The 12,046-nt window shown below is 42.4% G+C and overlaps 1 protein-coding gene across 1 annotated transcript in view; it reads left to right on the forward strand.

The window, feature by feature from the left end:
* LOC132477587 (forkhead-associated domain-containing protein 1-like) overlaps positions 1–12,046 on the forward strand; it is a 129,123-nt gene that overhangs the window by 8,684 nt on the left and 108,393 nt on the right. The window contains 1 exon segment of the mRNA XM_060080020.1: positions 10,678–10,884. Coding sequence (XP_059936003.1) covers positions 10,678–10,884 — 207 coding nt within the window.

Below are 12,046 nucleotides of genomic sequence, written 5' to 3' on the forward strand. Positions count from 1 at the left end.
GAGCGCTGCTGACAGGCTGAGGGTATTCATCACAGAGACAGCTTGCTGTGTGCCAGGTACTGTTCTGGGCACTCTCGAGTGTATTAACTCATTTCATCCTTAGGAGGTTAGTGTTGATGGCCTCACTTTACAGATGAGGGCGTTGAGGCACAGATAGGCTGAGTATCCTGCCTGGGGTCACAGGGGGAGGCTGGGGCACTGGGCACCACGCTCGGGCAGTCTGCTTTCAGGACCAGCCTCTCCTGAGGCCTTGCCGGTCCACAGGGCTCTCCCGGGGAGACCGGGGAGGAAGGATCCAGCCGACGGGGAAGCAGAGAAGCTTCTTCTTTCCTCCCACTCCCAGACTCGTTGTCTCACCAGCGCCTGGCCGTTTCCTCATATCCTTATTCTTTTGAAAACCCCATTTTTTTTTTTTACTATTTCTGCACTACATCCCTTTCCGGAGGCAGTGGGGGGCTGGGGCTGGGGGATGGGATAGCCTAGAACCAAAAGGTTAAAAGAAATAGATAAAACACACACACACACACACACACAAGTTAATTTCAAAAATGTTATCCCACTCCTTTGAACATGTCACCAAGCAGTACCTTTTGTCAATCCTACGAAGCCCAGCTTATCAAACTCATTTTTGCTGCTCAGGGAACAACCAAAGAGAAGGAAAGAACTGTGCCCCAGGCTGCACAGCTGGAAGGTAGCAGAGGTGGGACTTGAACTCAAGGCTTTCTAACTCCAGAGCCCATCCTCTTGCTCATAATAGAGAACATTTCCCATTTGCCCTATGTTCTCTTCTAAGTGCTTTAGTATGTATTATATCATTTATAGGTCACCAGTAGCTTATAAGACTGTCCTTTTGTTACCTTACAGATGAGGAAGCTGAGGTATCACTTGCCCAAGGTCACCCTGCTAGGAAGTAGGAGAGCTGGACTCGAGCCCAGTCTAATAACCACCACGTTGCCCTGCTCCCCCAACCCCTGAACCACCAGGCCACGTGCCCCTCTCTGACAACTGTATCACATGTCACAGGGAGGCCGAGAGCCCGAGGAGGCCCCCGAGGGCAATGGCAGTGGGTTGAGGACCCAGCGGGAGAGGAACCTCTTGAAGCCATTTGACAATAAAGGAAAGGAAGGGGGAAGGGGCGGCGTTTCCAGGCCGAGGGGGTGGTGAGCACGTTCACAGGTTAGACGGAAGTTACACTGTCAAGGTGAGGATGCAGAAGAGGAGATGGTTGAGGAGAGGGACCAGACCAGGGTGGGATGAAGGCAGGACCACCCGGAGGCCCTTGGCAGCTAAGAGAAGCCTTGAAGGTCCCATCTAAGAGCTTCTCCCTGCCTGGGAAGTCCAGGTCCTGGCAGGGAGCTGAAGGCACATTCACAGGGGTGTGGAGTGATGGAAGGGAGTTTCCTGAAGGGACTCCATGGGGAGTGGGCAGGGCTCAGAGAAACCACAAAGGATAGTGCAGGGCCCAGAGCTAGTATGAGTGAGGACTGTTCCCACCCCCAGAGCTGAGGGGTGAGTGGCAGGAGCATTTCCTGGGACCCAGAGACCCCGAGGGCTGGGTAGAGTCCTCTGAGGGAAGCTGTGTGGCCTCAGAGAATGGAACCCAGGGGAGTAAGTACCCCAAGCTCTCTCCTCCCTGCTCTGATCTCTAACCCCCCCATTGGCCAAACCCAACCAGAAACCAGACACAAGGAGTCCATCAGCCCATGGATGTAGCCACACAGGTGGGCCTGCTGGGCAGAGGGCGCCATGTAAAGGGATGGAGGAGGGTCGGGAGAAGCAGATGGAGGATGGGGGCAGGTGCAGGAGGTGAAGACCTAGGAGGCTGTTGTCAAAGTAGAATGAAAAGCCTGAGAGCAGGGACCTGCTGGCTGGGGGGCCCAAAGGGCACTGGGCCAGCCTCAGGACAGAAGTGTGAGGGTGGCAGGAGGGTTTGGGGGCCGGGATGGACTTGAAGGAGCTGGTGAGCTTGAGCAGGGCCCAGGCTGGGTGAGCATAGGGCATTAACCATAGGGAGCAAACAGGGAGCAAAGGCTACGTGACTCAAGGAGAGGACGAGACAGAGGATAAGGAAGGCCGGGAGTGGGAGGTTATGGTCTGAGATGGGGCTTCCCAATGCCAGGTGATGCAAGGTTGAAACCTAGCTCCAAAGGACGGTTCCAGGTACACGTCGAACCTCAGCGACAATGTCAGTGAACCTCAGGGCAACGTCATAACTAAGTCAGCTTCCCGAGGAGGCTTCCTTAAAGCACAGGGGTCATCAGAGCAGATGGTCATTGTTAATAGAACTTTAAACGTCTCAATATTTTATGGACTCACTATATACTTTTTAAAGACATTTTAAATGCAGGAGCCTTTAAAAATGCACTTGTTTTGTATATTAGGTCCTGCCTGTCTCCTCTCTCATTATTAAATCACTCTCTACTCTGAAAATCACAGGGTACAAATCAAAGGTACAAGTTTTGGAATTAGACTTGGGTTCAAACCCTGACATTGCCCTGGGCCAACATCCTGATGTTGAGTGAGTCCCTTCATCTTAGCCATTTTTTAAATCGTGGTAAAATACCTATAAAGTTTACCATCTTAACCACTTTTAAGTGTACAGATCAGTAGTTGTAAGTTATTCACATTGTTGTGCAACCAGCCTCAGAATTTTTCATCTTGCAAAACTGAAACTGTACCCATTAAACAACTCCCCGTTTCCCCTTCCCCAGCTCCTGGCAACCCCCTTTCTATTTTGTTTCTATGAGCCTGACTACTCTATGTACCTCACATAGTGGAATCATACAAAATTTGCCTTTTTGTGACACTTATTTCACATAATGTCCTCACAGTTCATCCATGTTGTAGCATGTGTCAGAATTTCCTTCCTCCTACACTGAATAATATTCCACTGTTATGGATGGACCACATTTTGCTTATCCAATCATCAGTCAGTGGGCACTTGGGTGGCTTTCACCTTTTGGCAATTGTGAATAATGCTACTATAAACATGAGTGTACAAATAACTCTTTAAGTTCCTGCTTTCAATTCTTTGGGGTATATACCCAGAAGTGGACTTGCTGGATCGTATGATAATTTTATTCTAAATTGTTTGAGAAGCCGCTCTACTGTTTTCCATATCAGCTGCACCATTTTACATTCTCAGCGGTGCATAAGTGTTCCCCTACTCTACATCCTTGCCAACACTTGTTATTTTCTGTTGCTGTTTGTTTGTTTTTGATAGTAGCCATCCTAATGGGTATGAGGTGGTATCTCACTGTGGTTTTGATTTGCATTTCCCTAATGACTAGTAGTGTTGAGCACTTTTTATATGCTTGTTGGACATTTATATATCTTCTTTGGAGAAATGTCTATTCCAGTTCTTTGCCCATATTTGATCAGGTTATTTGGGGGTTCTTTTTCGTTGTTGTTGTTGAGTTATAGTTCTCTATATATTCTTCATATTAACCCTTTTTCAGATTTGTGATTTGCAACTATTTTCTCCCATTCTCTAGATGGCCTTTCACCCTGTTTATTGTGTCCTTTGATTCACAGAAGTTTTAATTTTTGATATAGTTGAATTTATCTATTTTTACTTTTGCTGCCTATGCTTTTGGTATCATACCCAAAAATGCATTGCCAAATCCAATGTCATAAAGCTTTCCTCCTGTGTTTTCCTCTAAAAGTTTTAGACTATGTTTAAGTCTTTGATCCACTTTGAGTTAATTTTTATACATGGTGTAAGGTAAGAGTTCAACTTAATTCTTTTGCGGTCTTTCCCAGCATCATTTGTTGAAAATACTGTTCTTTCCCCCTTGAATAATCTTGGCACCCTTGTCAAAAATCATTGGATCATATATGCAAAGTTTTATTTCTCTGCTCTCTATTCTATTCTATTGGCCTATGTGCCTGACCTTATGTCGGTATCACACTGTTTTGATTACTGTACCTTTGTATGCAGTAAGTTTTGAAATCAGGAAGTGTGAGACCTCCAGCTTTGCTTTTCTTTCTCAAGATTATTTTGGCTATTTGGGGTCCACTGAGATTCCATATGAATTTTAGGATGGATTTTTCTATTTCTGCAAAAACTGCTGTTGGGATTTTGAATCTGTACATCCTGCTGTGTAGTAATGACATCTTAACAATATTAAGTCTTCCAACCTACGAATACAGGGTGTCTTTCCATTTATTTGTGTCTTTAATTTCTTTCAGCAGCACTTTGTAGTTTTCAGTGTACACATCTTTTACCACCTTGGTTAAATTTATCCCAAAATATGTCATTCATTTTGATGCTATTGTAAATGAAATTATTTTCTTAACTTCCTTTCAGATTGTTCATTGTGAGCATATAGAAACACAACTGATGTTTGTGTGTTGATTTTGTATCCTACGATTTTGCTAGCGAATGTTATTTATTGGTTCTAAGAGGGTTGTGGGTTTTCATGGACTCTTTAGGATTTTGTACATGTAAGATCATGTTGCCTGTGAACAGAGATAATTTTACTTCTTCCTTTCGAATTTGTATGCCTTTATTTCTTTTTCTTGCCTAATTGCTCTGGCTAGGACTTCCAGTACTTTGTTGAATAGAAGTGGCAAAAGCAGGTATCCTTATCTTCTTCTTGAAATTAGAGGAAAAGCTTTCAGTCTTTCACCTTTGAGTATGATGCTACCTGTGGGCCTTTCATATTTGACCTTTATTATGTTGAGGTAATTTCCCTCTTTTCCCTGTTTGTTGAGTGCTTTTATCATGAAAGAATGTTGCATTTTGTCAAATGCTTTTTGTACATCAATCGAGATGATCATTTTTTCCTTCTTTCTGTTAATGTGATGTATTACGTGGATTAATTTTCATATGTTGAACCATCAAGTCTGCATTCCAAGAATAAATCCCACTTGATCATAGTGTATGATCCTTTTAATGTGCTGTTGAATTCGGTTTCCTCCTATTTTGTTGAGGATTGTGGTATCAGTGTTCATAAGAGATATTGGTCTGTAGTTTTCTTGTAGTGTCTTTGTCTGGGTTTGGTATCAAGGTAATGCTGTCCTCTCACTTCACCTTTTGAGTCTCAGCTTCTTCATCTCTAAGATGGAGATAATAAGAGTCCCTGTTTAGGGCTGTCATGCAGATTAAATGATAAAACTGCACACAAAATGCTTCAGCAGGGCCCAGTTCACAGGAAGCCCTCAAAACATGTTAGATGATGATAAGGATAATAATAAAAATAATAATAAATAAATAACAGTTCATCTCATAGTTGGACAGCTGAGTAGGCTGGGGCTTATAGAGTCAGTCTGTATTAGCAGCAGGGCATCTGTCCAGTAGTAGCATTTAGCAATTTTCCAAGTAAGGGAGCGAGTGATATTATAGGGCCAAACTAGGAAGCTGTCTCCTGGCCTAACATGTGGTAGAGGCTCACCCAAATTTGTGGAGTCATTTAAAACTTCCTGCTTGCTTTGATTTCTTAATAATGGCTTGACAGTTTTTGAGGAACTGAAAGCAGTGAAGCCTGGGAAGAGAAAAACAAAATGTAACACACAGAGTTTCTCTCATTCATGGGTTATCAAATGTTCAAAGGACACAAAGATCAATGCCAATGGTGATGAAGATGATGTGGGTGACATTTTCCAAAGAAATAATGTGTTTTAATTTTTTTAATACTTTATTTTTTGAACAGTTTTAGGTTTACAGGAAATTGAGCAGAGAATACAGAGAGTTCCCATATATCCACCCCTCCAATACACACTGTTTCCTCTATTATTAACATCATGCATTAGTGCGGTACATTTGTTACAACTGATGAACCAATATTGATATGCTATGATTAACTAAGTCCATAGTTTACATTAGGGTTCACTCTCTGTGTTGTACGTTCTTTCGTTTTGACAAATGTATAGTGACAAGTATCCACCATTACAGTATCATAACAAATATTTTCACTGCCCTAAAATGCCCTGTGCCCCTCCTCTTCATCCTGAGCCCCAGAGCCCCTGTGCCCCTGGCAAGCACTGATCTTTTACTCTCCTTATAGTTTTACTTTTTCCAGAATTTCATACAGTTGGAATCATATGGTATGTATCCTTTTCAGACTAGGTTTTTTCATTGAGCAATATTCATTTACGATTTCTCCATGTCTTTTTTGTTATTTGATAACTCATTTATTTTTATCACTAGTATTTCATTGTATGGATGTACCACAATTTGTTTATCCATTTACCTTTTAAAGGACATCTTGGTTGCTTCCAGTTTTTGGCAGTTATGAATAAAGATGCTGTAAGCATGTATCCAAAATAAATGAGTCTTCATGGATATAGAGAACAGACTGTGGTTGCCAAGGGGGAGGGTGTTGAGGGAGAGATGGAGTGGGAGGTTGAGGTTAGAAGATGTGAGCTGTTACATCCAGGATGGATAAACAACAAGGTCCTACTGTATAGCACAGGGAACTATATCCAATATCCTGTGATAAACCATAATGGAAAAGAATATTTTCAAAAGAATGTATATATATGTATAACTGAATCACTTTGCTGTACAGCAGAAATTAATACAACATTGTAAATCAACTACATTTCAATAAAATAAATAAATAAACAAGATAAATGGGTCTTAAAAGTCAACAATAACAAACCAAACAACCCAACTTAAAAATGGGCAAAAGAGCTCAACAGACACCTCACCAAAGAAAATCTACAGAATGTCAAATAAGCATATGAAAAGATGTTAAACATCATATATTATTAAGGAATTTCAAATCAACATGAAATATCTCTTCATTTATTTAGACTACTTTGATTTCTTTCATCAACATTTCATAGTTTTCTTACTATACCTCTTCATATAGCTAAATATTTTGTTAGATTTATTCCTAAGTACTTCATTTTTTTTTTTTGGTGCTAATGTAAATGGTGTTGTGTTTTTAATTTCAAATTCCACTTGTTCATTGTTGGTGTATAGGAAAGCAATTGACTTTTGTATATTAATCATGTATCCTGCAGCCTGGCTATAATTGCTCATTCATTCCAGGAGGGCTTTCTGTCGGTTCTTTGGGATTTTCTGCATAGACAATCATGCCATCTGCAAAATGGGCAAAAGATCTGAACAAACACCTCACCAAAGAAGATTTCTTTTTCCTTCCCAATCTATCTTTTATTCTCTTCTCTTGCCTTGTTGCATTAGCTAGGACATACAGTACAATGTTGAAAATGAGTGGTGAAAGGGGACATCTTCACCTTATTCCTGATCTTAATTGGAAAGTTTCTAGTTTCTCACCATTAAATATGACGTTAGCTTTAGGGTTTTTATAGATGTACTTTATCAGGTTGAGGAAGTTCCCCTCCATCCCTAATTTGCCAAGAGTTGTTGTGGTGGTTTGGTGGTTTGTTAGTTTATCATGGATGGTGTTTAATTTTGTCAAATGCTCTTTTTGCATCTACTGTTATGATAATGCGATTTCTCTTCTCTACGCTGTTGATGTGATGGATTACATTAATTGATTTCCAAATGTTGAACCAGCCTTGCATACCTGGAATAAATCCCACTTGACTGTGGTGTAGAACTCTTTTTCTACATCACTGGATTCAATTTGCTAATATTTTGTTGAGGATTTTGCATCTATGTTCATGAGAGTTATTGGTCTGCAGTTTTCCTGTTTTGTAATACCTTTATGTGGTTTTGCTGTTAGAATAAGTTTGGTCTCACAGAATGAGCTGGGAAGTGTTCTCTCTTCTTCTATTTTCTGGAAGAGATTATTGAGAACTGATATCATTCTTTCCTTAATGTTTGATAGAATTTACCAGTGAACCCATCCAGGCCTGGTGCTTTCCATTTTGGAAGGTTATTCATTATTGATTCAAATTCTTTACTAGATATGAGTCTATTCAGAGTATTTATTTCTCCTTGTGTGACTTTCAGTAGATTGTGTCTTTCAAGGAAATGGTCCACTTCATTAACTTATAAAATCTGTGGGCATAGAATTATTCATAATATTCCTTTATTATCCCTTCAGTGTCCATGAGATCAGTAGTAATGCCATCACTTTCATTTCTGATTTGAGTCATTTGTATCTTCTCTCTTTTTTTCTTGGTTATCCTGCTAGAGGTTTGTCAATTTTATTGATCTTTACAAAAAAAAAAAAACCAAACAAACAGCTCTTTATTTTGCTGACTTTTCTCTATTGTTTTCCTGCTTTTTATTTCATTCATTGCTTCTTTTCTTGTGCTTGTGGTAGGCTTATATTGCTCTTCTTTCTCTAGTTTCATAAGGTGGAAGCTTAGATCTTTTCAAATGTATGCCTTCAATGCCATAAACTTCCCTCCAAGCACTGCTTTCACTACATCTTGCAAATTTTCATAGGTTGTAATTTCATTTTCATTTAGTTCACGATAAATTTTTATTTCCCATGAGACTTCCTCCTTGACCCATCTGTTATTTAGAGGTGTGTTGTTTAATCTCCAAATATTTGGGGATTTTCCAGCTGTCTTTCTGGTATTGGTTTCTAGCCTAATTCCATTGTGTTCTGAAAACGTACTTTGCATAATTTCTATTCTTTTACATTTGTTGAGGTATATCTTGTGGCCTGGAATGTGGTCTGCTTGGTGAATGTTCCATGGGAGCTTGAGAAGGATGTGTGTTTTGTTGCTGTGGGATGAAGCTGTGTGGTTGCCAGTTAGATCCAGATGATGGTAGTGCTGTTCAGTTCAACTTCATTCTTCCTAATTTTCTGCCTGGTGGGTCTGCCCATCACTGACAGAGGGCTGTTGAGGTCTCCAGCTACCATGATGGATTCATCTGCTTCTCCTTGCAGTTCTATCAGTTTTTGCCTTCCATACTTTGATGCTCTATTGTTGGGTACATACAATGAAGGACTGTTATGTCTGCTTGGAGAATCGACCCCTTTATCACTCTGTATCGCCTCTCTTTATCCCTGATAACTTTCCTTCCTCTGAAGTTGGCTCTGCCTGAAATTAATAGAGCTACTCCTGCTTTCTTCTTGTGTTCCAGTATTTTAAGTGCCAAAGTGTTTGGTAGAAATTTGAAAAGTGGGTAAAGGCACAGTCATTTGAATCAGGCAAACCTGGGAACAAGCCAGGCGAGTCAAAGTGGCTGACTGTGGGCACACTTAATCGTTCTATGCCTCAGTTTCCCCATCTAAAAAATGAGTAACTATCGGACCTACTGTACAGCACAGGGAACTATATTCAATATCTTGCAGTAACCTGTGATGGAAAAGAATCTGATAAAGAATAGATATTATATATATGTATAACTGAATCACTTTGCTGTACACCTGAAACTAACACAACATTGTAAATCAACTAGACTTCAATAAAAAATGAAATTTGTTTTAAATGAGGAAGTATCCCTTTGAATTATTGCGAAGATGAAATGGGATAATGCAGTAAAGCACTTAGCCAATTTCCTGGCATTTGTGTAATTACACATAATGTGTCATTAATATATTCTACTAATATATGCAGTTATATTATTATCTATTCATATAATATAAGCTATTATTAATATAAGCTATTGGTTATAATTATATTGTGGGACATTAGTATAGATTTCTAAGTCCAAGTACTCTCTATGAAAGTTGGATGAGGCACTCTGAGAAGAGTGACTTAGAAAATAGTTGCAAAGTCTCAGGCTGGAGTGGATGGCTCATAGGCAGTGTCCTGAGGAGACAGAAGACTTCGCACGTGCCCGGCAGCCCATAGTCCAGGGCGCCGGGGCCAGGGGGGATGTGATATTTCCTCCTTGGTGCCGAGTTTTGCTCATTCTTCTTATTAACGTGGTTACACAGGAGGTTTCTGACCCCACTGACAATTCACTGTCTGGGGTCTCTCTCTTTTGGGGGAAATGGGGTCACACCAGGGCCCCTATTGAAAAATAGATCATCTTTGGTTAGATAAATTCTGAGTAGCTTTTAAGAAGCAGCAGTAATAATTATTCACATGGGAAAAACCTTCATTGTACACCAAGGCTTTTAAAAGGTAGTTATGAAACTATGTTTTGTGGTGTGAGCTCAATTGTGTTTAAACTTTTAAAAAAGATTGTAAGCATAGAGAAAAGACTGGAAGGATGTGAACCACCGTGTTCTCAGTGCCTGCCTCTGGGGGACGGGAGTCTAAGTGATTTTAATGTCTTCTTTGTGTTTTTCTGTAGTTCTCATTTTCTGCATTATTCCAAAAATCATGTTATTTTAAAAATGAATAGAACAAACAAATGAAAACAACAATTATTACAAAACCTCCCCTGAACTTTAACACTTGCAGTAAATGGACAGTTGTCACTTGCCAACTGACCTTTCTGGTTTGTGTTGGGCTATTTCTGCTGTCTTGCCACTCGGCACAACCAAAAGGATACTTGCATGGGATCAGAGAACTATCAAGTGGCCAATTCCTGGCCAATTCCCCCCGAGTTCCCTCTTGCCTCTGTGTTGCCTGACGCCCTACCCCAAAACTGGGCATCTATTCTGGGTCTGCTGTCAGGCTCTGGTGACCCTCCACTCACTAGCTGTGTGGCCTTAGGCAAGTCACTTAACCTCTCTGACCCTCAGCATCCTCCTCTTAAAATGAGGATTGCAGTGACCATCCAGCCAGATGAAGTGGTGAGCACATTGGGGCACCCAGTGTCAGTGGCACTAGTTATTCCTTGTTATTCCTGTTCTTCCTGGCTCTGACTGTCCCCCTTCTGCATTTCAGTCTGCAGACGTCGACAACCATCACGCACTCATTGAATATAATGAGGCCGAAAGCAGCTTTGTTCTCCACGACTTCAATTCCTGCAACGGCACGTTCGTCAATGAGTGCCACATTCAGAACGTGGCTGTGAAGCTCCTACCCGGAGACATCCTGAGGTTTGGGTCCGGAGGGCTGACCTACGAACTGGTCATCGAAAACCCAGCCTCTGTGAGTACAGGCCCCTGCCGGGGTGGGGGGGCGGTGCAGAGGTGCCGTGTTGTGTCACCTTCCGTGCAGCCTAGGGCTCGGGTACGGCCACAGGTGGAGTTCGTCTGGAGCGCGTCACTCTTGCTTTCGCGATTCTGCCAAGTTCAGCCCCATTGCGTGGGTGCCCGGGGAGAGCGAGTCCTCGCGCCCTCTTCTGGGCATTTCATGGAATTACCTGCGAGGGTTGCCTAGCGAGCAGCCCGGAGAGAGCGTTTTCCTGAAAAGTGAAGCTAGGCGAGGGGAGGTGGAAAGCAGGTGTGTGCTTTTGAAGATGCAGAGATGGATGCTTCCTTTTTAGGGAGATCAGTGCTCTGCAACTTCCTAGCTTTGCGACCTCGGCCAGGGTTCTCTGCGTGCCTGGGTCTGGGTCTTCTCAGCGGTGCAGGGCGTTGAGAGAGTATCTATGTACAAAAAGTCAAAGTCTCTGGCCAGAGTAGACGCTCAAGGCCTGCCAGCTGTTATCACACCGGATCAGAAATGTTCCCGGGATCAGGACCTAAAGTATGGCCCCAGCTTAAGCGGAACGTAAGCCAAAATTCGCCCAGCAAAGCTCAGTCACAAGAAGTATCTGGTTCAGTAGGGAGGCAGGATGGGGGCTGGGTAGCAACACAGTCCTGGGTCAGAACCCCAGCTCTGCCACTGGCCTACTCGGTGCGCTCTTGCACAAGCCATTGGACCCCTCGGAACCTCGGTTTCCTCATCTACAAAATGGGGCCAACGACAGCAGTGACCTTGCAGGCTTATCTCGAGGGCTAAATGAGATGCTTATCATTGTAAAACTCCCAGAATAATGCCCATTCGTGGTGAGCACACACTTAATACCTGTAGTGTGTGTCCCACAGAGACGGTGTGTTAACCTCACTCGCCAGCACCAAGAACGCTGCATGGGCTGAGACCTCCGAGGCTTAAAGTCCTTTCTGGGACGAGGCTGGGTATAAATAAATAAAGTTTAGAGAATCTAGACAGAATCCTGGGGTGTGGGTCCCCTAGGCAGCCTTAAATACTCACTCAGAGAAGATCAGCACCGTCCCTCAGGCTGCAGGGCCCGTGACACCGCATCCACCACGTTTGGCTTTGAAAATCTGGGGCAGTTTTCTCCTGCTGCTTCTCAGCCCCCTTTTCC

The sequence above is a fragment of the Mesoplodon densirostris genome, chromosome 2 (genome assembly GCF_025265405.1).
Source record: "Mesoplodon densirostris isolate mMesDen1 chromosome 2, mMesDen1 primary haplotype, whole genome shotgun sequence".
NCBI classification, from domain to species: Eukaryota; Metazoa; Chordata; class Mammalia; order Artiodactyla; family Ziphiidae; genus Mesoplodon; species Mesoplodon densirostris.